At 45.6% G+C, this 24173-nt stretch overlaps 1 protein-coding gene across 1 annotated transcript in view; it reads left to right on the top strand.

Annotated features, from left to right (window-relative positions):
• The window catches only part of AFF4 (ALF transcription elongation factor 4), a 46049-nt gene that overhangs the window by 16692 nt on the left and 5184 nt on the right, over positions 1 to 24173 (top strand). Inside the window, exons 3-21 of the mRNA XM_063169095.1 lie at positions 1328 to 2098; positions 3395 to 3439; positions 4315 to 4401; positions 9275 to 9311; positions 10748 to 10796; positions 11574 to 11594; positions 12136 to 12190; positions 13154 to 13191; positions 13545 to 13707; positions 14157 to 15074; positions 17131 to 17219; positions 18712 to 18949; positions 19882 to 19979; positions 20499 to 20562; positions 20699 to 20835; positions 21235 to 21306; positions 21924 to 22017; positions 22700 to 22743; positions 23481 to 23701. Of these exons, the coding sequence (XP_063025165.1) occupies positions 1328 to 2098; positions 3395 to 3439; positions 4315 to 4401; positions 9275 to 9311; positions 10748 to 10796; positions 11574 to 11594; positions 12136 to 12190; positions 13154 to 13191; positions 13545 to 13707; positions 14157 to 15074; positions 17131 to 17219; positions 18712 to 18949; positions 19882 to 19979; positions 20499 to 20562; positions 20699 to 20835; positions 21235 to 21306; positions 21924 to 22017; positions 22700 to 22743; positions 23481 to 23701 (3241 nt within the window). The remainder of the gene's footprint in view (positions 1 to 1327; positions 2099 to 3394; positions 3440 to 4314; positions 4402 to 9274; positions 9312 to 10747; positions 10797 to 11573; positions 11595 to 12135; positions 12191 to 13153; positions 13192 to 13544; positions 13708 to 14156; positions 15075 to 17130; positions 17220 to 18711; positions 18950 to 19881; positions 19980 to 20498; positions 20563 to 20698; positions 20836 to 21234; positions 21307 to 21923; positions 22018 to 22699; positions 22744 to 23480; positions 23702 to 24173) is intronic.

Raw genomic sequence — 24173 nt, 5'->3', positions numbered from 1 at the left:
AGATTTATAATGCTTGGAAAGGGGAGGAGCCTTTATAGGGAGTGAGAAAAAGGAAAATAAAACCATCAAATTTTTTTCCTTCCTTCCTTCACCTTCTATACAGTGACTCAAAACAATTAAACTGTCCATTGTGTGCTGCCAAATTGCCATTTTTGGGGTGCTTTAGACTGTTGCTAAACTTTCTAACCTTTCATCAACATAATCCAGACCTGGATAAGTTCACAAAGAGAATGTTTAAATAGGAGGTTAATTTAAAATGCTGGAATGTTTGATATTACTATGTTTGACATAAATTATCAGCTCTGGCTAGTGCTCCAGTAGTTTGTAGCTGATGTTTTAGTTTGTTTTGAAGGAATTTATTCTGTCTGTGGTCCTGCACAGCTTTCAGCCTGTGCTGGGTTTCCTTCCAGGTTGCTTTGCTGAACAGTACTGGAAAAACTAACCTAATTCTGGAATGACTAATAAAATATTGTTTAATAGGTTAATTATGTAGTTCAAAACTCACTTTGAAAGCAAACCCTTCCCTTGCTGCAATTTCAGCCGGTTTGCAAGAAGTAAAACATGACTGAAAATCTCTTCCTGCAAGAGGAAAGTTGAGAAATACCTGATGGTTTTTTTGTTCCTGTGCTTGATAACCAAATTCCACATGGGTGAAGTTAACTGGAGCTGGGTGGGGGTGCATGGGGGAACGATCCAGGATCCCAGATTTGGAAAACAAGATGGTTATAGAACAAAGAACTCTTTTAACTGTGTGCAACAAACATTGTGCCAATATAAACACCAATTAAAAATGACTTACGGGGGTGAGGTTAAGTTGATTTTATTTTAGTGCTAATTAAAACCTTTTAGGACTGATGCATTCTGTATTAGAGAAGTTACAGTCTGTAAGGTGTCAGGGGGCATCTGCAGCTTTGGAACTGGCATCCAGTTCAGCAGTGCATTATTTGATTATTGCTGCTTCAGCTGCGTCTGCTGCTGAATTTTCAGTATGTTTTAGGGAATTAAATATGTATTGTTACATATTTTTAATATGTTTTAGGGGGTCAAATTGCTGTTTTAAGAGCTAAAATTCAGAATTGGAAACGCTGGCAAAGAATGATGTGTATTGTAGCTGAAATTCAAGTTGAGTGCTAGAAAGGGGTGTATTCTAGCTGAAATTCAAGTTGAGTGCTAGAAAGGGGTGTATTCTAGCTGAGATTCAGGTTGAGTGCTAGAAGGGGGTGTTTCTAGCTGAAATTCAGGTTGAGTGCTGTAGCTATCAGACCATTTAACTTCGTGTGAAGCTGTGATTGGTTCTAAATCCCGATTTTGTGGCTTGTTGTCCCAGACCAGCAAAGAGGACAAGCTGTCGAGCCGCATCCAGAGCATGCTGGGGAACTATGATGAGATGACGGATCTCATCGGGGAGCGGCCGCTGCAGAAGATCGTGGCCATCCCCAAGCCCTCGGTGCCGGCGGCGCCCGATGACAAACCCGTGCCCGGCTTCTTCGCGGAGCAGCGGCACGGCGCGGGCTCCCACCAGAGCAGCAAATGGACCCCGGTGGGGCCGGCCCCCAGCACCTCGGCCCAGTCCCAGAAGCGCTCGCAGGGGCTGGGGGGCCACGGGCAGCGCTCGGGGGGCGGCGCGGCCGCGGGGGCCCGGCACGAGCGCGACTCCTACGGCGGGCGCAAGAAGGGCCAGCACGGCTCCGAGCACTCCAAGGGCCGCTCCGGCAGCCCCGGGAAGCCGCCGGCCCTGGCCTCGCTGGCCCCCGGGCACTCCAGAGCCCACGGCGGCGAGCACCACGGCAAGGAGCACCAGCGCTCCAAATCGCCCCGGGACCCCGAGCCCAGCTGGGACTCTCCCTCGCGCGTGCCCTCGTTCGCCAGCGGGCAGCACTCGACCCAGTCCTTCCCCCCCTCGCTGATGTCCAAGTCCAGCTCGATGTTACAGAAACCCACTGCCTACGTGAGGCCGATGGACGGGCAGGAGTCCATGGAGCCAAAGCTTCCCTCGGAACACTACAGCAGCCAGAGCCACGGCGGCGGCGTCAACGAGCTCAAACCCAGCAGCAAGGCGCACCTGACCAAGCTGAAAATTCCCTCTCAGCCACTGGATGTAAGTGCTGGCTCTGTCCTGCCTTCTTAAATGTAAATCCACCTGGGCTGGGAATTTCCAGCGTCTCCAAAATCCCAATTTGCCTAACCCAAATGGAGTTTTCAGTAAACACTGTGTTTTTGTTACTCAAAGCATTTTCACCTAAGCTGTATTTTCAGCGGGGAGCATGCAAAAGTAATTGTTTTTGTCTTCTGCTTCTTCAGTGTGGATACTGGGTTTTTTATTAAATAAAGGCTGAGACACTCAGAAAGGCTTACTTAACCCCCAGAGGTCAATTTTCGCAGAGTATTTCTCTAGTCAGGAGTTAGGGAAATTGTAGGATACCCACAAATATTTTGACAAGCTGGGTAAATACATTGTTGTTCCTGGGAGCTGAATTGACTTAGAGTTGTTGATACAATATGCCTGTATCAGATTTTCTTTTGAAGTGAGTAGCTATTACTAGATGTGATTATTATACCTTCACACCACATTGAACAGGGTGCAGAACTTTTATCAGTTGTGCTGGATATGAAATACTATTGGGTTAACAACTTGGAGGAGTTGGTAATTCCCAAACCATTAGGACACAGACTCTGACTCCAGCTCACTTACAAGGAGAGTGCCTTTGCTGGTAATAAAGTCTCATTTCACCTCCTGTCCAACTGCTGGAATCATGGTAGCCAGAGAAAAGCCCTTGTTCCTGGGATTGCAACAGATAGCAAAGTAAGATCCAGCATACAGGTAAGGAAATCAGGAATTACTTATTTTGTGAAGACCTGCCACATCAATGCTGATGCAGTGAATCCTTAAGTAGCTTTGCTTCTTTGTGCTTGGGGCAGCCAGGGATGCAGAGGATTCATAGTTTGGTAATTATTGCTGTTTCTGGGATCTCTCTGTGATGAGTGTTTTACTTGGGAATGCACTTTGTCATTCCTGTGCATTCACGGTCCTGCACTTGAATTCAGATATTATCCTGGGGCTGCTTCCAGGAAATGACTGAAAGCTGTGATTCTGTTTCCCCTCTCTACAAGTTTTTAATATCCCTGCCTGCCTGTGATCACTTTAACTGTCAAGTGAAAAGTGAGAGATTATTATCACAGTTTTATGGATGTCATGTATTTGCTTTTCATAACTGTGACTCATGCCATAAAAACATGGATCTATCTGATGTTAAAACTGATGAAAAGAGTTAGCAAGGGTTGTTTGTGTCTATGTAGAGTCCACATGAGTCACAATAAGGATTGAAGTTTGTTTTTAACTGTTTCTAGTCCCTGGAAAATCTGGGAGATGTTAATTTTGGGTTTTGATTTGCAGGCATCAGCCTCTGGTGAGGTGAGCTGCGTGGATGAAATCCTCAAAGTAAGTTCTGGGTGTTCTTGTTCGTACTTTGTTGAAAGTGCAGCCATTCCCAAGGAGGGGGAAGGACTCTGCAGTGCCAGAGCCTGTCCAGGTGCAGGTGGCACAGGGGGCTCTCCTGGTGCTCCTCCAGCACAGGCGACTGGGCCAAGCTGGGAGCAGAGCTGGCCCTGGGAGTTGTGGTGTGCACATCATCCCCTGGGGATCCTCGCTGCATTCCTCCTCCCTGATAACCAGAACTGCATTTCTTCCACCAAATTACAGTAATTACAGTTCTTAATCCTGATATTTTAGGTTGTACTAAATGCTTTGCTGCCCCATGGCAGCACTTTCCGTCTCTCATACCTGGGTCCTTTTCCCAAGTCCTTTTACCCCTCCTGTGGTGCCCTGTCCTGTGGCTGCTCTCACAAAAGGATCATCAGGTCCCTCTGGAGCATTTCATGGCTTATTATTTCCTGTGATCTTCAGTCCTCCAGGGGCCTTGGGGATGCTCTGAGAGCATAGGAGGCGCTTTCCAGCTGCAGGCATTTGATTTCCCCCTTTTCCTCAAACTCTGCAGGCTTCCCTTTCCTAGGATTCTTCTTCCCACACACTCTGAAAGGGTCACACTCTGACTCTCACTGCAGTTTATCTTCAGGCCAGCCCAGCTGATTGATTTATGCCCTGCTGCTTGTTATTATGTCATAACTCTCTCTTCTCCTGAGTAGCAATTTAACATTCAGGTTTACATGCAAAAGCTTTGTTGCACATTTGGGAAATTAAGATTTGAATATAAAGCTTAGTGAAGGGTGAACAATGAACTGAAATTGAGAGAATGCATATTGCAAGTTGAAACCTGATTTATTTTGTTAATAACTTTGATTTTTGTTGTGTTTCAGGAGATGACCCACTCCTGGCCTCCTCCACTGACTGCCATCCACACCCCCTGCAAAACTGAACCCTCCAAATTCCCCTTTCCAACCAAGGTCAGTGCTGAATCCAACAGTGAAGGCTGTTGAAAAAGTAACTTCAGTTAAAGATCAGGATTTTGGAACTCCTGCATTCAGTTCTGTATTATCTGGGTTTGTTTCAGTGCCTTGTCCCTCTTTATTTATCTTCACCTCATCTGTCAGCAGCAGCCTTATGAAAAATGTCCTTGGTTTTCCTCTGCTTTGCACAGGCAGTCTGAAAAGTTATCTGTGATACAACTTACCTTTTAAATTTTTGTTGGATAAATTCAAACTTTCAAACTTTGGAAGCTTGGAAATGCCTTTGAGCCCTTTCCTAACAGGGAAATGCTCTGCACCATTTTGTGTAGAACCAAGTGAGTTTCCTTCCATGTAACAAAACAGAGACTGAAGGTAAATGCTGAGAAATTTAAATGGGCTTTTCTGCATAAACTGAAATTTCCTCTTAGTCTGAAGTACACTAATAGTTGTATGAGATTTTCTTGCATTTTCAATTCCAAAAAATTAAGACAGTTTATGAGTCACGTGTTTTACTGAAGAACTCAGTTGTTCCAAAAGATCCTCTTCCCAACCTCCTGTGTTCTTAAGAAGTGCTGAAGGGTTTAAGCAGTTAATTCCAGAGAGAAATCCACCTCTGCTGCTGCTGAGAGCTCAGGGCACGTGTCCAGGGGAGCTGCTGGGTCTGACACCTCTGAGGAGGGAATTTGCTGCTGCCTCCCCTGGGCTGGGCCTGGCAGCTCCAGGGCACACTCAGGGCACACTCAGGGCACTGGGAATGGTTTGCCTGGAAGAGCAGCTCTGCAGGATCCTGGAAGGCCAGGGGAGGCAGCTGTGGGCAAAGCCAGCATGGGGAGCTGACTCACCCAGGAATCCATGCTCTGCTTCCTGGGCTGCTGATTACCAGTAAAAGATTCAGCTCCTCAACGTGATTTTTCTCCAGACTCAACATCTCTCTGGGCTGAATTGGGGTGCTCCACCCCTAACTTGGCAGAGCTTCAGAGTGAAGAAATTGCCCTGTTTGTCTTTTAAAAGTTACCTATGTAATAATTCAGACCTTGCTCTCTGACCAGCTGCTGTTCTAGACACCACTTAATTGCTCTTAATTTCCTGTTTGATCCAAATTGTTCCCCAAAACAGAACATCTGAGGAATAATTTTGAGAAGAGTTTCTCACTGAGGTTTCTACTGTCATCTCTCTAATCCCATCCTTTTATGTGAATGCTTTGACATGACCTTCCTTCAGCCAAAGGTTCCAGTCCCTGTTGGAAGGGCACATCCACAAACCTCCCCCAGACCTCCAGGTACAGGTTCTCATCCTGGCTGGATATCCCAGAGCAGGGGCAGTCCTGCTGTCCCCACTTCTCTGTGACCTGTCCCTGGTCACTGCTTTTTGCTTCTCTTCAGTATCAAAACTGCAGAATTTACCATTCAGTTCTCAGCTTTACTTTGGAAGGCATACCTAGAAATAAATCCTGTTTTCTGTTTTCCTAGCATTAGATCAATATTAATCTTTCAAATATTACTTTCAGTCAGGGTTTATTTGTGTGCTATGTATAACTGTCAGCCTGGAAATAATTCATACCTTTTCTTACAAGGAAATTCCACACCTTTCCTCATCAGCAAAGGTCCTTATTCCTCTGCTTTGAGTACTCATTCCTGAACCTTTGGGGAGATATTTTCCCTTTGCTTTTGAGCACCCTTGGCTGTGGGGCTGCTTGGTTTTAGTTTCCCTGGCATTTGGGAAGAGGAAGGTGTGCAGAAATCCCTGTGGCTGTGACCCAGAGGCCATGTAACACTGCACAGCTCTGGCAATGCCTGAACAAAAAGGAGCTTTTTCAACCTCTCAACCTGGATTGTGTCTCTTCACCCAGTTTGCAAAAAATTCCATTTATGGCTGCTCTGAGTCTTTTTGACTTTCTGCCAGCTTTTTTATTTTGTGGCTGCACATCTTAGCCATGGAACTCTGTCAAATTCTCTCTCTGCATCCAAAGCCTATAATTTCCTCTGCCTTCTCCCCTCTGTCATTCTTGGCAGCAGCAGCTCTGCAGAATTCCAGGGAGTTAGTGAGCCATGGGCCTGTGCAGTCTGGGCCCAGAGCAGAATCCACCAAACAAAACACAACAGTGGTTTGCTTTAATCAAGCAGTTCTGTTGGAGGAAAGCTCCTTCTCTTTAGTACTGTGCTCCATTTACTGCTGAAGTGTTTCTGAGCATTGCCCCTGTGGGCAGAGCCTGGTGTGTTCTTCCTGCTCACATTAAATGGAGCTGCCCTTGGTGGACCACTTGATTTTATTTGTCAGACTCTTGGGATGGGATCACTTTCCCTCTGTGTAGGGAGTGAGTAACTCGAAGGAACCCAACCTCCTGACTGGGGCCTCTCTGATTGCTATAAATATATCCAATAGTTCCCAGGAAGTCTTGGATCAGAAGAGAAAACTCCATGAAAATAGGTCAGGGAAAGTTTTATGGATGCTATGGAAAAATGCAGATTGCTGTGTCGTGATAAAAAATGTTATCCTGTGACCTAACACTCTATAATTTTATCCGTGGGCTCAGAGTCAGGCACTCCAGCAATGCTGGCAGTGTTTCTGCAGTGCATTGAGCAGCCCAGCTGCTGGCTGGGAGGGAAGGCTGGGCTGTGCCTGTCCCTGTCCCTCTGCAGGAGCCTCCTGCCCTCCCTTCCCTGCTGGGACACACACACTGCTCCTGGCCAGCACAAAGGAGATGGCACCTGGGGTTCCAGGTGTCACCTGGGAATGTCCCCCCCAGCCCTGCTGCCTCCTGTCCCGCTGGAGAATTCCTCTCTCCAGGTGCTTTTGTCAGAGTTCTTGTTTCCTGCTCCAGTGTCTTCCCTGTGTAACCTCAGTCCATTCTGCTTTGCTTTAAAGGCTTTCCTTCCTTTCAGTTGATGCAATTTCTTTCTGAGGCAGACCTTTGGAAGCTGCTGCTCTCAATAACCTGGGAGTTGAATGTAGAGCTTTTTTTTTTTTTTTTTTAAGTCTCTGAGTTTCTTAAAGAAATATGTATCCAGTAGATGGCAAGGGAGTTGGAAAAAGTTGCACATTGAGCCATAACACCTCATTAAAGTGCACTTAGCTGAGAGCCAGTGCTGAGCCTCTGAAATAGGAAGTTGACTCAAGTGGGGAATTAGGCAGGTGTGCTCTGCACAATTCCCAGTCCATGTGCTGCTGCAAGAGATGCCAGTTCCCCATCCTGTGCTCCCCAGTGCTGTGGCTTTGGAAATGTAGAGTTTGAGGTCTTTGTTTCCCTTTTCACTCAGTTTGTTGGCTTGACTGAGCTGCCAGTGGCAAAAGGAAACCAGGGATTCCCACCTGCCTCTTCCCACCTGTGAAATGATAAGAAATGGATTTATTTTGAAGGGAGTGTGGCTGTTCACAAGGCTTCTCTCCATCTTCACTTTGCTCTTGAATTCTTTCTTAATATTGTTTTTATTGTCCCTTCCTTTCAGTTAGTAAAGATCAGAGGTATTGGGAACACCTCCCAAGGAAAGCTCCTTAGGATGTTCTCCATCCACAAAATTCTTGTTCAATGCATTGTTCTCCTTTTCAAATACAAAGCTGAGGGAAATTGGAAACATCTCAAGGGTGCTTTGCTGTGTAAAGCTTTTGTGTGTTTAAAAACTTCATTCTGTAAATTGCCTCTGGAACCACTGCCTGGCACTGGCTTGGTGTGAGGGAAAACCAGGTCACAGGTGGACCAGGAAAAATGGAGTTCATTGTTGAATTGTGGTTCTGGTTTGCCATTGCCAGAGCATGTAAGTAAAACGTGTGTATACAACTGGAAATTGCAAATATTGGACTCCATTTATTTTTCTGGGGCCTTCAGTTGTCCTCATTTTGAAATGAGGTCAGGAAGGTCCTATTTTAAAAAGGCACTTGAGCCTGGAAGGTAGTTTGCAGTGCCTCAGTGGCCTCTGTGTATTTGTTAAAACAAGGCTTTGGGATTTCAGTAAAGTTCATCATCTGCTGTGTCAGAATTGGAGTTGCTGAAATGGGAATACTGAGGATGATAAAAGTGCTGAAATCTGCAAGGTTTCCTCTTTCCTGGCTGGTGTTATAGGATATTGGGAATGAGGAATTGTTCCCTGGCAGGGTGGGCAGCCCTGGCACAGCTGGGGCTGCCCCCAGAGCCCTGGCAGTGCCCAAGGCCAGGTTGGAGCACCTGGGACAGTGGGAGGTGTCCCTGCCATGGCAGGGGTGGCACTGGGTGGGCTTTGAGGTTCCTTCCAGCCCATCCCGTGCCTCTAAAATACCATTTCATTGTTTTTCTACCAGAGCTGGCTGTTCTGGGCTGGAATGCTGGGCTGCCCACCCAGGCTGGGCTTGCCAGGGACCCACTCTGACCCTTTGGGGCAGAGAGTGCAGAGCTGGTCCCATTTGAAACCTCCCCTTGTCCCTAAGGCTCCTTTGTGGCTGAGGAATATTTGTTGTTGTGATATTTTCCCTGTTCCAATTGCTGTGTGTGCCTGGAGAAGGAAAATGAGGGGGAAAGGGGTGGAAGGAAAGCACTTCAAACAGCAGCAGAGTTTGTGTGTGTGTCAGGAGCATAAACAAACATCCTGAACAGTTCCTCTCCATCCTAAACACACAGGAGGAGGAGATTTAGGGAAGTCACCCAGGGATTTGGGAGTTCAGCCCTGATGTGCCCTTGGGAACAGCAGGAAGTGGCTGAGGAAGAGGAGTGTGAAGGTCTCACCTAGAGTGCCCCAGGGGTCAGATGAAGAATCCCTTTTTTTTCCTTGTTGTTGTTTTTTCCCCTTTTCCAGAGATTGTGTCATTCATTATGTAGAAATAATACCTTCCTTATAGTCTGGTTTTTAGTACCTTGAATTCCCAGTGAAATAAACCCCCTTGTGATGTTTTATTCCCCCAGGAGTCTCAGCAGTCCAGTTTTGGCACTGGAGAACAGAGTGAGTACATGAAACTTCCTGGAATGTGTTGAATGTTTTTGTTGTCTTTCTGCTCTCAGCATCTCCCAGAATGTCAGGGCTTTTAGGAAATGAGGTTTTCCAGACTGCTCACAGGATGGAGGCTGACTTCACATTTTCTCTGCTTTCTCAAGTTTTAAGCTGTTAAACAGTTGCTTGATTTTCTTTTGCATTTCTTGTTCAGATCTTGGAGGTTATCACTGAGTGGAAGCGTGGTGTGTTTGAGGGAAAAGATGTATTTTAATTGATCCAATTCTGTACAAAATGCCTCTATAATTGATTTGAAAATAACTGACTACTAAACCAAAACACCTTTAAAAACCCAACTCCCTGCTTAGGGACATATTAGAAACCAGAAGAGAACTTTTGCTTTTATTTCAGTAGAAAAAGCACATGGCAGTTTCACCATTTATTGTTACTTTGACATTTTAAAGTCAAGAGAGAGAACTGGTCAAGAACTTAAATCACATGCTATTGTCCTTGAGCACTTTTGGACTTCGGAAAAAAGTAGCTTTTATTTCTTTAAACTGTCGTTATTTTGAATATTACTGAAATGAACACAAAACTCAGTAAATATCAGGTAAAGTTGAATTAAATTAGTGCTGTTGCCTTCCAAAAGTCCTTCCACTCCTCTTGAAGTGATTAAACAGCTTAAATAGTAAAAGAAGAATGGTTTATTCTTAGATATTCACAAGCAGCTTAATCTGAACACCTGATACAGTGAGGAATTAAGGAAACAAATTCAAGCTTAATTCCATGATGCTAAACCGTAGGCTCACGTTATGGGAGCAGCTGATCTTTAGGTGTGGAAAAGAAGAGCCAAGGTTAATTAAACACAGAGCCAGTTTCCTGTGCCTGCTTGGATTTTCTGGAGAGCTTTAAACAGCCTCAGTTCTTGTTTTTGTTGAGCTGCACCCAGTTATTTACCAGAATTAAGGAAAAGGGAAGGGAATTTATCAGGGTGTATTCCTGCTGTCAGAATTAGTGTGAGAGTTGGATTTTGGGCTGTGGGGTTCTCATCCATCAGAAGCTGTGTGTGTGGGGATGCTGGAGCAGTCAGAGCTCAGCAGATGGATCTGTGTCCCAGATCCTGCCTGTGTAAGGCAAGAATTTCATCTTGCTAAGAGCAGAACAGTTTTCCACACCATTAATAACAAATTACTGTGTATTGGTTCACACAGCAATGATTTAAATTATTTTCTCTATTTTCTTGGTTAAATAATTTGCTGTACTTGGTGTTTTGCTCTGCATCCTCCCTCCCTCAGCCTGGGGGAGGTGGTACCTGCTGTCCTCTGGTGCTACTCCCTCCTGTCCCCTCACATGGCCTTGCTTTGTCCATCCTTGTGGCAGCTTTGGGGGAATTCTGCTGCTGTGCATGAGTGAATTTCAGCTGTGCTTTTCTTCTTTTCTCCTCCTAGAACGATACAATCCCTCATCCAAAACCTCCAATGGTCATCAATCCAAATCGTAAGTGCCTGCTGAGAAAACATTTCACAAACAAAAGTTGTGTTTTAGGAGATTGAGGAAAAGATGTGTGGTAGAATGTGAGTGACACTCCAGCATCCTTCTCCTTGGCTGGCAGGGAAATGTTTTTTGGGACAATAAACCAAGTTTGCTCACTGGAGTGAGTAAAAAACACCCTGAGCTGTCTTTCTGCTCCTTGGCTTTCCTGTCAGGAGGGGAGCAGGAGTCTGGAATTGGCTTGGGAATCAGGAAGGGCATCAGCATGGGATGGGACTAACAGAGCTGGCAGCTGGAGACTGCACAAATTCAGGATGAGGAAAGGTTTTGGATTGGAGGAGACAGAAAACTGGGTCTGGCATTTTGTGAGGTTTGTTCTGCTCGCCCTTTAAATCCTGACAAATGTTTTGAACACAGACTCAGCAACACAGAAAAACTCAGAGGCAACTGGAATGTTCTGCATGGCTGTGGTCCACCTTTCTCAGACTTAAAAATCAGTGATATGCAGTTAAAAGATGGTTTCCAAATAAATCTGCCCATAAAAATATATATTTATCAGTTTGCTGTGACAAAACAACTTTAAATATATATTTTAAGTGATTATGATCTGGTAAAGAAAACCCTTGAAAAGGAGATAAATGTATCATTTGTAAAATGGTAGCAATGAGCAGTAGTTCAGGAGTGGGCTCCTAGAGGTTGTGTTGCTGTTCAGATCAGCAGAGCAGCTCACTGGGAAACTCAGGAGAATCAGACTTTTAATTCTTTCTCATTTTCCTTCCACAGATGTGAATCGAACCAGACAGAGTAAGATGTTTTCTTTTTATAATCAAATGTTTCCAGTAATCAGAAAGGCCCTGCTGTGTGTTTTCATTGTGCTCGTGCATTCTCAGTGTGTGGAGCTGCGTGTGTGTGACTAGCAGCAGTAATTATGGCTTTGGATGCAGTAATTACTGATGGCTCAGGACAGTTGCAATGCTGCCACGGGACAGGAAGCAGCCACTGGGGCTGGCTTGCTTTCCTCCATCTCAAACACAATCCTTGCCCATTGTGTGTAAGGAGTTGCACATAACACAAGTTACCTCCTCCCACACCAGTAAATTGTGTCAGATTTCCTTTCTAAGTTTAAGAGAATGGACTCAGGAGCCAAAGTACCTGAATCCTCATTCTTCTGTGAGAATGACTCAACTCTCCATTCTTAACCCTGAAATGTGTGAGTGCTGTCTGGTGGCTCTCACCCACGCAGCCTCTGCAGGATAAACAGTGCCATGTTGAAACCTAGCAGAATGCTTTGGAAGTAATTAAAGAACTTGGAAAAACTTGTCTCACTTTCTCCCTTTTCCCTTAGTATGTTGAAAGATGACTTAAAGCTCAGCAGTAGCGAAGACAGCGATGGAGAGCAGGTAAGTTCCTCAGGTGGCTTCCCAAAAACCACTGCACTCATCCAGGGGCAGCCCTGGGCAGGGAGCAGAGGCCCAGCAGCAACCTGGGCAGCTTAGCAGGAGATCTGTGGAACTGAAATCTCCTGGAATGTTTTTAGACAGACCTCAGGCATTCCTAAATGGAACCTTGGGGAAATTTTTGTGCAAATTGAAATGTGATGTTTTGTAGAAACAGTTTGCTTTTGTCTAGAAATTCTTATTAACTGATTTCACATGGGCCTTCTCTGAGCATCAAATTACAATAATTCACTTTAAAACTTACATAGTGGCTCCTTAATTAAAGATAAACCCCTTTGTGTTCTGCCATCCCAGCTACAGAGCTCATGGTGTGAACATCTGGGTGCATTGGTGCCATGGGATGTTTGGGGTGACAAGGAGTCCCTGGGAGTACAGCTGCACCTTTATATTTATCAAAAAGTGTCTTTTTTACTCTTTCCAGGATTAACTTTGTGCAGCTTCTGCCAGACTGGCACTTAACATGCTAAATAAAAATAAAAATATGTGTCTGTGCTGCCCAGTAACCCCACTGCTCTGGGGTTTCTTCTATTCCTGTTCTCAGTTCTAGTATTTGATTTTCTTCAAGTGGAAAACTTGGAGTTGGTGAATTCCACTTACCCTGGGCATCTCAGGAAAATCATTGTGAAATGCTGAATCATCTGATTCAAAAAGGTGGAAAGAGGATATTAATTAATGGTAGAAATAGGAACTCTCACAAATGGAGTCAGAATATAGAGATTTGTGCTGAAAACTTGGAGAAAATAACACTGCTTCTCTTTCTGTATAAGGAAAATGCAGATAAATTTAAACTATTGCAAATAACAATTTTTTTTAAATAAAGGCTCTAAACCAATGTTTTGCAATTTAATTGTATATACCAGCCTAAAATAGCTTCTAGAAGCTTCATGCTCTTTTTTTTAATTGCAGGACTGCGATAAGACCGTGCCAAGGAGCACACCTGGAAGGTAGGAATTGAATTCCTGGGGGATTGCAGCACATGGGGAAGTTCAGCCCAGTCAGCATTCCTGGCTTGGTCTTGTTTCCAGAATTCATCTTTGTCCTTTGGCTTGTACTAAAGCAAAAGTGATGAGAATTTAATCAGTGATTAAATGGTAATAAACATAATATTAAATATTTCCTGCAAATGAGACTGACCACTTTGGGAAGGGGCAGCACCCAAAGGCTGAACTGTGTTCATTTAGGCTGAATTTTCTCCCAAACTTCGATGAAAATGTTACATTCTGTTACTTCTAATGAAAGGGTTGGAAGGATGGACCTGTGCCTCGGGTAATGCTTGCTTTCCCTCCTTGTGTTGCAGTAATTCTGAGCCTTCCCAGCACAACAGTGAGGGAGCAGATAACTCCAGGGATGACTCGAGCAGCCACAGCGGCTCCGAGAGCAGCTCAGGCTCCGACTCGGAGAGCGAGAGCAGCTCCAGTGACAGCGAGGCCAACGAGCCCTCCCAGAGTGCGTCCCCCGAGGTAACACAGCCAGGGCTGCCCTGCAGCACTCAGCAGCACTAAAGTTCAGGAAATTCTCACTGTTAGAGACCAAACACCAGCACCAGCTCGCTGTCAGGCTGGGCTGTTCTGCTGCAGTTCCTGTGCTGCATGTGACAGTTCTCTAGATAAGCCCACATCTGATGTTTGATTTGAAGTGGCTTTTACCACCAGTTGTCTGTTGAAGAGCAGAATTAGATATGGTATCAGAACCCTAAAAAACCATGGCATCAAATATTGCCTGTTGGTAGCAGACAAAGGGAAAAATTGTGTTATTTGGGTCTGTATTTCATTTATATGTAATTTCAATCATTTATCAAGTTTTGGGTGTACCTCGTGCTTTGGTGTGCAGCATCATATAGCTACCACGTGGAAAAGATGAAAGAAATGGGAACTATTTTATCTAACTCTGTTTTTTACTTTGTTTTTAGCCAGAGCCACCGCCCACAAACAAGTGGCAGCTGGATAACTGGCTGAACAAAGTTAATTCCCATAAAGTGTCACCAGCTTCTTCCGTGGACAGCAATATCCCTTCTTCCCAAGGCTACAAGAAAGAGGGACGGGATCAGGGTACAGGGAGTGGGTACACTGATCAAGGTGGATCCAAGGACTCCATTTCTTCTACACCAGGGAGAGATTCCAAACCCACCCAGAAGGGCTCGGAGAGCAGTCGTGGGAGGCAGAAATCACCTGCCCAGAGCGACAGCTCGACTCAGAGGAGGACTGTAGGGAAAAAACAGCCCAAGAAAGCAGAAAAGACATCTGTGGAAGAGCCCAGAGGAGGTCTTAAAATAGAAAGCGAAACCCCAGTAGACATGGCAACAAACATCCCTTCAAACAGGCACAAGGCAGCCACCAAAGGCTCCAGGAAACCCAATATAAAGAAGGAGCCCAAGTCTTCCCCTCGACCTACAACAGAGAAAAAGAAATACAAGGCTTCGAGCAAATCTGCCCAGAAATCCAGGGAATTCATCGAAACAGATACCTCATCCTCTGATTCAGATGAAAATGAGAGTCTGCCTCCTTCCTCGCAAACACCCAAATACTCTGAGAGCAATAGGACTCCTGTTAAATCTTCCATGGAGGAGGATGACAGCTTTTTCCGGCAAAGAATGTTCTCTCCTATGGAAGAGAAAGAGCTTCTGTCCCCGCTGAGTGATCCTGATGAAAGGTACCCACTCATTGTGAAGATTGACCTGAGCCTCTTATCCAGGATACCAGGGAAGCCTTACAAGGACCCCGAGGGAGCCAAGGCAGAGAAGAAAAGCGCCCCGGAGAAACACGGCCGGGAGGGCCAGAAACAGCCCTCAGACAAGGGCTCCACCAAAGGCAAGAGGAAACACAAACAGGTGAGCCCTCTGGGGACAGCTCCCTGTCCCCTCAGCCCTTGGGCAGCCCAGGGTGCAGTGACAGCTCAGGGCAGGGGCTGAGCTGGGCAGGAGTGGCTGTGCTGCCGTGTGTAGAACCCCTGGATTGTCCCTGTGCTGGTACGGGAGACTGTTGGATTTTCTTACAAAAACCCCTGTGGGAGTGTCAGCCCTGTAGCCAGAGCTCAGGGAGATCACAGATTTATGCCTCTGAGCTCTGCATCCAGCCCTCTCCTGCCTCCCTGGAACCAGCCCCTGCTGCTCTGCAGGCCAGCTCAGGCAGCTGAGCCAATGGGAAATCCACCTGGGAAAAAAACCCCAAAAGTCAGTTCTCAGCTGGATCAGCTCCCTGAGCCGTGGAAATGCCCATTGCCAGGATAAGGGATGGGGCAGGACTGGGCCTGGGCCATGGCAGCAGCAGCAAACATCTCAGGTACTGCTTTACTGAGAGCAGGATCATCTCTCCATAACAATACTGACTATTTCCCAAAAGCATTTCATCTTTTCAGCTGGAAGTAAGAGGCAGGAATGGCTGGGGGGCAGTAAAATGGCAGGAGTCAGTGGGGGAACTGAGCAGAGGGGATACTCTTGGAGGGGGAATGTGAGAAGTCAATGCTGGTGTAATTTTAAACTGCTTTTTGAAAGCTCAGCACAGGGACCCTGTATAAAGGGCAAAGCTGGGGCTGTCAGCTGGGCTCAGTGATCCAGGGAGTCTGGTTTCCAGGAGTGTAGGGCCATGAGGCCCTGGGGAAGGGATCCAGAAATCCCTGTGCTGCTCTGGATGTCCCTCTGACAACTCCATTTTACCCTGTCCAAGGGATCTGGCAGGGGTTGGAGGCTTTGTTGACACCTGTAACCCCAGGATTGTGGGAGATCATTCCAGAGTCACTTGAGGAGATGGATCATCCCAGCTACAGCAGTTTCCTACTGAGGAACCAAAGTAAACTGGATCCCTGGCTGAAGTCAGTGTCCTGCAGGAGCCCTGAGATGTAACTGCAAACAGATTTATCCTGTCCTGCTCCTAACTGAGATTCCTGTTTTCTCTGGCATGAGAAATGAGCTACTTTTGTAAAAAGGGAATAACTCTGCCCGCTGCAGTGAACAATTACTTTTGCAGGTGTTGCTGTATAGCTCCTGATGTTCCTGGGAATGCACTCACATGTTCCAGTGGCTCTGAATTCCCTGACTTCTCTCTCTTTGGCCAGTTTTGCCTTTAAGCACAAATTTGGAATTACAGTATTAAAGATCTGTGCTCTCGTATCCAAACCACAAAGCTTTGGTGAGACCAGTTAAATTCAGGCTTTATCCCAGGAACCAGTGCTGGTTAAATGTTGTGAAGCCTCAGATCCCTCTGCTGCTTCCTGAGGGGATGGGCCCCTTTCCCCACCCTGCAGTTTAACTTTGTGCTCCAAACCCAAGTGCCACCCTTGATTTTCTTATTTCCTGGGTTTCCTTGATCATAATTCTCAGATTTGCAGCATCAGTAGCAAAACTGGGGTTTGTTATCAGATGATTTATTCTGTGAGGCCCCATTTTCCCTCTTACTCACTGGATTGATCCCTCCAGTGCTCAGTGAAGACATCTTAGAAATTTACCTCCAAGACCCTGTGACCTGAGGATTAAATTGATATCAATACTTAGTCTTCAGCATCTCTGAGCTGACTTTAATAGACTGATTAGAGTTTACCCTTTCCTGGCATTGATCAGACACCTTTTTAGACCCCACAACATCAAATCTGTCTCCTGGTCTTGCCAAAGCCTTTGGCAGATTTTCCTGAGATTTCAAGATTGTAATTTATCTGTGCTGAAATGAACAACTTGGCTGTTGCTGCTTTTATCAGGTTGGAATTTAGCAGCCAGACTGGGATTTTCATTCTGTTCCAATGTCAAGGTCTGGTAAGGATTTGTGAGGATGAGGATGTGGTCTATAGTAACTATGAAACACCTGCTCAGTGCTGTCTCTATGTGAAATACTCCACTCTCAGTGATGTGTAAATGTGGATCTTTGCTGGATGTTTTTCTCATTTGCTTTGCTCAGAACGAGGATGAAAACAGAGCCAGTGAAAGCAAGAAAACGAAACTGGAAGAAAAAGCTCCCTCAGGACACAAGAATTCCAGCAGCAGGGAGTGAGTATCTGCTCTTCCTGCTCTGAGGGTCAGGGTGCCTGTGGAGAGAATGGTGCTCATCTTGCCCCCCTTCTCCTCTCTCCCACCCCAAGTTTTCCTCAAATAATTGGTAAAATTTCATTTTTTTCTTACCCTTCAAACAAATTTACTTCAGAGCTTCTACAAGCAATTGGTGGAAATTAATTTCCATCCCCAAAAGCATTGGCCAAGGACAATTGTGTGCCTTAACAAAATGAGGTGACCCCTCCTGTGAAGAGAATATTTCCTTCCTGGTTTTCTCTGATACACAGTGGGGCTTGGGTTTGGTCTAGAATCAAAATCTGTGCTTTTAAATTAACCCCATCTGGTAATTCTCTGTTCAGTAAGTTTTAAACTGGGAATAAACTCCTGAGCTGGCTTTCTTTGGGAAGCTGATGGCATTGAGCTTTTGGATCCATGGATTTACCTCCCATCTCCTTGGTTTGTTAGTGCAAGAAAAGTGTGAGTGATACCAAAGCAAGGTAGTACAGAATGAGCAGATCAATCCCATTGTTTAATATGTTATTTCTGGATTCCCCATGCTTTTTGCAACACCTGTTATGCCTTTATTTGATTGATTTCTTGGTCAGTATTAATCCACAGGAGAGATTAAGCTTTTTTCCACTGCATTTTGAAACTTCTGTTTCAGTTCAGGCAATGAAAACTGGTATAACTGTGTCATGGAAAATATTCCTGTCCAGTGAGCAATTGCCAAATTACAGAGGTGTGAGAAGCTGCAGCAGTTTGGATGCTACAACTTTTGTTTGCCCCTTCTGAATTAAACAGTGTCTTACTGTTTGTCAGGAAACAGCTGTAGAATGAATGGATAGTTTTGATTTTTACCTGATATTTGATTTTTTTCTGTTGTTTGCCTCACTGCCAGTGCAGTTCTCTAAAGGACATTTAATCAAATGAAGTATGATTTTTCCAGAAATAATGTGTAAAAATATTAATGGTGGGAGGGCAGGAATAGCCAGCAGCATTCCTCAGCAGCCAAGTGAGAGTGTCCTGAAAGGCTGTGCTGGGGAAGTTTCCCATTGCCTGGTTCCAGAGCTTTATCTGGAGCATCTTTCCCTGGAGCTGTTGGCTGCCTGGTGTGCACAGACAGCCTGGCGCTGGCACTGGCTCCCACTGCTGAAATTTGGGAGGCTTTGGGATGGTTTTTGGACAGAACTGGTGCAGGGGTGGGGTTTTATGGTTAGAACTTGTCTGGCTTTGCCTGTGCTTTCAGGTCAGAACAAATAAAATGGTGAAAACAAGCTCAATCTGGCTTTGGAGAAACCTACTCACTGAGAGGATTGTTCTGCTTTTCTCCAAAGCTGGGTCTGACAGTAAAAATCTTGGGGGGAAAAAAGGTGTTTTGAGATTTAAAAATCAGACTTTTGTGTGTTGTTTTTTTGGGGTTGTTTTTGTTTGTTTTGGTTTTGTGTGTTAAGGAAGAAACCCAAACCCTGAGTGTGTTCCTCTTTTCCAGGTCTTCAAAGCCAAGTGCTGTTAAAGAGAAGGATTTGCTGCCCTCCCCTGCTGCCCCAGCCCTGCAGAAGGATTCCAAGCAGGAACACAGCTCCAGGAAGAGAACAGTCAGTCAGTCCTCATCCCTAAAATCCAGCAGCAACCCAGGCAAGGAGAGCAGCAGTGGCAGCAAGAGCAGCTCCTCCTCCAAGCAGAAGAAGACAGAGGGGAAGGGGTCCAGCAGTGCCAAGGAAGCCAAGGTAAAGGGCTGGTTCTGAGCCTGCCTCCTGGTTTTGTTTAGTTTGATCTAAACAACCATTTCCACTTCAGTTTAAAACATCATTAGTGTGGGATGTGCATTGTTTCCTGTCATAGAGCCCCAGTGCCTTGGAAGGCCATAAATGAGAAGACACCTTGGAGAGATCATAGAATATGAATGCTTATCCTGCCAGATTCCTGTGTTAGTGGAGGAATCTGGTGCTGCTTGTTCATTGTTTAGGTGGTTAATGAGAACATCCCTAGAAAGCTGGAAATGGAGCTGTGAGGCTGCTCTGGTCTCCTCAGAGCAGACACAGAGCTTGTCCTGGTTTCAGAGGACAGCAGGAGCTCAGCCCATGCTCACTGCTGGGATGGGAAGCTCTGGTTCTCTTTTTATGACATTGTAGAAAGATTATTGCAACTCCAGCTCAGCAATTTACAGAGCTCTCCATGGCTGGAGGGGAGAAAACATGGTTATGGAGATGGTGCAGAAAATGGTCTGTAAGAGATTTAGGTTGGGAAGATAGATGTGATGGAATTAAAAAATACAAATGCCCCCCAGCCAGCTGTTAATTTGTGATATGTTTGTTGTTTTATACTCAGGTGTGCTTACTCATGTCTTCCTCAAAGGAGTAACTACTCCTGTGTGAGTTTTTCAAGGCAAAGGCATTCAGAGAGAGTATTGTTGATAGAAATCCTCCAAATCCTCCTCATCTCTGTTAGAGTAGGAAAGCAGGATTTAGAAACAGTGACAGGTGAGATGGAGGGAGGGATTTCCTGCCCCTGGTGTGTCTGGAAAGCCTTGGCTGAGTTATGGGAGCTGAGTTATTCCCAGAGCTCCTGCAGCCTGTCTGCCTGGAGGGAATGGGGAAGCCATGGGGAATTTATACAGCAAATGCTCTTCTTGTAATCATGGCATGGATTTCCCTTCCAGGAAAAGATCCTGAACAATTCCTCCAGCTGCCCTCCTGCCTCTGCTCAGGCCACGGAAAGTGTGAAGTCGAGGAGAGCAAAGCTTGTTTTTGATGATAGGTAAGGACAGAAAATTCCCTTTCCCTCTGGGGGCTCTGGATCTCGAGCACAGGCAGCTCCCATGGAGCAGAGCTGGCATTTTGCTCCACAGAAGATGTTACACACAAGCTCTTTGTCAAAAAAAAAACCTTGAAAAGAAACTAAAACAAGTATTTCACCATCTTGTGCAGATTTGAGGTTTCAGTTGGGCCAATTCAGGTGTCAGTGCTTCCTCTGAAAGCACTTATTTAAATTCACTTTACAGATGAAATTATGTTTGCACCAAATGAAAAATAACTTTCTGCTTAAGAACTTGCTTGAAATACTGTTGGAATTACCTGAAACCACAGAATTAACTTGAAACTACTTTTAACAATTTTTAGTTAAGTAAATTAACAGATTCCTTTAAACAGTTTTATCACGGTGTAGCTTGAGCTAGAGCAGAAAAAGCCCTGAAATGTGGCAGCATTAAGGAGCTGTGCTACAAAAGGCAGTGCCAATGGGTGGCTCCGGTGCCTCAGTCCGTGCCCTCTCTTGCAGGACGTACTCAGCTGATCACTATTTGCAGGAAGCAAAGAAGCTGAAACACAATGCAGATGCTTTGGTGAGTGGATGTGCAGTGCCCCCCCAGTGTGTGCCCTCGTCCTGGGGCTGGTTTGCAGCCTGTGCCACGCTCCTGCCCCCGGGCTGGCACTCCTGGCCCTGGCTGCTCTGTTCTGAGTGTTCTCCCTCCCTTGCAGTCGGACAGGTTCGAGAAGGCCGTGTACTACCTGGATGCTGTCGTGTCCTTCATTGAGTGTGGGAATGCATTGGAGAAAAATGCTCAGGAATCCAAGTCCCCGTTCCCTATGTATTCAGAAACTGTGGAATTAATCAAGTAAGCTTTGCAGAGCTCCTGCAGGGGCAGCTGGGTGGGGAAGCTCTGGGAATCAGAGCTCTGAGGTGTGCAGAGGTTTTGCCCCCAGTTTTTGAGATCTCTTGTCATTCCCAGTAACACTAGAGCAGTGACCAGTTCCTTCCAGTTGCTGGGGTTGAAAGCATTTCCAGGAAGGGGGAGGTGATTTCTGCTGAGGCTTCAAGTCCCTCTACCATGAGTGACCCAAAAGGAGCAGAATTATTCTGGTTACTGCTGAGTCAATGCTTTATTCAGGGCTGAGAGATGTTCCTAAACAGTGGGGACAGCTGAAACTGGAAATTCATGAGAACATGAGTGCTTTGTGAATGATAACTGAAGGTGGGTTTTGTTCTGGGGCTGATTTGCTGCCTTTCTCTGCAGGTACACTATGAAACTGAAGAATTACTTGGCCCCGGATGCCACGGCTGCAGACAAAAGGCTGGCAGTGCTTTGGTGAGTGTGCTGGGACTTCTGCAGTGCCCTCCTGCATTTCACATCTGTAACCTGCACAAAATGCTGCTTTGCACTGAGCTCTTGGGTGTTCCTGAGCCAACACAGGAGATTTCCACTTGGCTGTGCACAAACATTCATCTGGGTCTGACTGCTGTAAATGGGGGTGCTGCCAACAAGGGCCAGCAGCATGGAAGGGTGAGAGCAGGAGGTGCCTCCTGAGCTCTGAGGCAGGGGTAAATCACACCTGGACTGGCTCTGGGGGCTGGCAGGAGCCCTGAGTCTGCAGAAGGTGTGGAGGAGCAGGGGGCAGGCCCTGGCAGGGCTCAGGGTGTCCTGGCACAGGGAGCAGTAAATGCACCTCTTGCCTGGACTGGGTGGGGTCTCCAAGCCCAGCAGCAGCTCTGAGAGTTCAGTTCCAGCTCGAGGCACACTGAGCTGTTCCAGTTCTGGATTCCCTTCAGGATTTCAAGGTGGTTGTGGATTTTCTGGTTGAGTTACAACTTGAGGGCTGAGTTGGCAGAGAGAACATCATGACAACAGCTATTAGATTTTTGAAATTCACTGAGTTGAGATAAACCTGACTTTAATTGTGACTGATTTGTCCTGTCTTTGGGCAGCCTTCGGTGCCAAGCTCTGCTGTACCTGAGGCTTTTCAAACTGAAAAAGGAAAGTGCATTGAAATACTCCAAAACTCTGACTGAACATCTGAAGGTAATTGCATCTGTATTTTCTGAACATTAAAACCTAATGGTGTGGAAGCTCTACATCACTTCAAGTTCCCAAATCCAATTTCAGACTGCTGCATGTGAGCACCTGTTTAGAACTGGAGTTGAAGGTTTATTAAAGCTGGGCAGAGCTTTAATAACCATGACCCTGCTGGTCCTGGCATGACAGCTCTGTTAATTTGATCTTCTTTAATACATGTAGTAGGCTTCAAGGAGAAGGTTGGTTTCCCTGGGTTTAGAGAAATTACCCATGAATTTATCGAATTTCTGTGCAGCTGATTCTGAAGCTTCCAGCTCTCAGTGCTGAGGGGAAACAGGCTCATCACATACCTAATCTCTCAGATTTGGGATATCTTTATTGTTCACTGCCAGTGATAACAGATTCTTTCTGTTAAAGGGCTGAAAAAATCTCAGATGTTCCCAGAAGGGGCAGTGGACTAATGCTTGTTTGTTTTGCTAAAATAACTCCTTAATTTGTGTCTTGGCTATCAGTAAAGAAGGATATTTCCCTAAATTACACTTTACTGTGATATTATTGAGAACATTACTTCAAAGTACAACTATGAAAAAAAACTTGGTTAAAAAAACCCAAGTAAACAAGCAGATAAAATGTAACTAGTGAAAGCATAATTATAAATCAAGTTAAATGTGTATTTTTCCCCACACAGAATTGCTACAATAATTCTCAAGCACCATCACCTGGTATGGGAAGGTGAGTGGCAAAAGCTGCTACTTCAATTTCTCAACTTAAAGGAGGTTTTCTGCATTTCCTGTGTGCCAGGGGCCTCAGGGAGCAGCTTTTGGGGTGGTTATTTGAAGGGTGTGGACTTTGATCCATTTTTTGTGTAATTGTCATGGTGGAGGGAGGTGCTGCAGCTCTGCAGGGTTTGTCAGGGAGTTTTGGTGTTTAATTTAATGCTTCTCCCCCCAAACAAGAGCTTTGTTAGTGCTGCAAGGCCAGAGGTTACCAGCACTTGCAGGATTCTCTGTTCCATAGTTTAGCAATTACTTCCGCTCTTTTAAACCCAATAATGAACCTTTGATAAATTATTCCATGAATTTAAGGGTGGGGCCACTTCAGATTTCCATTGTGTTATCTGCAATAATGTTATACAATGCAATATTCCGGCAGTGGAGTTACCAGGCAGCTGTAAATTTTTTTTAAGGTTCATTTAAGCAGTGAATTGAAGATTTTATTGAATTCTGAGATGCTGATATTTGGTAATTAGGTTTTGTAAGCTATAAATAATTATTGGAGGATCCTCAGTAGTTCCCAGCTTGAGATTTCCATTTGTTGAAGGGCAAATCCTGATTTTTGGTGTAAAGTGGGAGTGTTTTCCCATCCTACACCTTGAGTGTGGGCAGAGGGATCTTAGGGGAAATCTCAGAGCATGGTGTGTCTAAAGCTGGTGCATTTCTGCCTTTCCATCTTGCCCTCTGGGTGAGCAGCAAACCTGTTGGGATGCCATCTCCAGTGTCTCCAAAGCTGTCTCCAGGGAATTCAGGAAATTACTCTTCCGGGGCAGCCAACCCTTCAGGGAGCGGGTCCTCGGTGACGATCCCGCAGCGCATCCACCAGATGGCTGCCAGCTACGTCCAGGTCACCTCCAACTTCCTCTATGCCACTGAAATCTGGGAACAAGCAGAACAGCTCTCGAGAGAACAGAAAGGTAAGGGGTCAAGAACACTCCCAAGCTTTGATTCTGTTGATGGTGCCCTGGGTGTTGAACCTCTGCAAAATCAGGGGGAAAGTGACACCTTGGGGTGCAGGGATACCCCAGGCTGGATGTTGTGGTTGTCAAGATGGTGTTGGGAGTTGTGACATAAAAATCTTTGTTGTGTTTCCTGTGAAATGTTCAGTGTAGGAAGAGGAACTTGATGCATTTCCCTTTCTGAAATTCTTTAGTAAAGGAAGTTTGGCAGTAGTTTAATTTTTTTCAACTAGAGAATATAAGTTTTAGGGGAAAACCAAGAAGTTTGGCAATGGTTTAGTTGTTTCCAAGCAGTCTTGGGCAGAAGAGCAAAGACATGGATTAGGAATGACCTTTCTCCTTGACTCCCACCTCTCCTCATTGCCTTTCTCTCCGCCCCAGCGATGGCTGCTGGGACCTGGGGTTGGGTGTGGTTGCCCAGTGTGCTCCT

The sequence above is a fragment of the Melospiza melodia genome, chromosome 14 (genome assembly GCF_035770615.1).
Source record: "Melospiza melodia melodia isolate bMelMel2 chromosome 14, bMelMel2.pri, whole genome shotgun sequence".
NCBI classification, from domain to species: domain Eukaryota; kingdom Metazoa; phylum Chordata; class Aves; order Passeriformes; family Passerellidae; genus Melospiza; species Melospiza melodia.
This window is presented reverse-complemented; position numbering and strand designations above follow the sequence as displayed.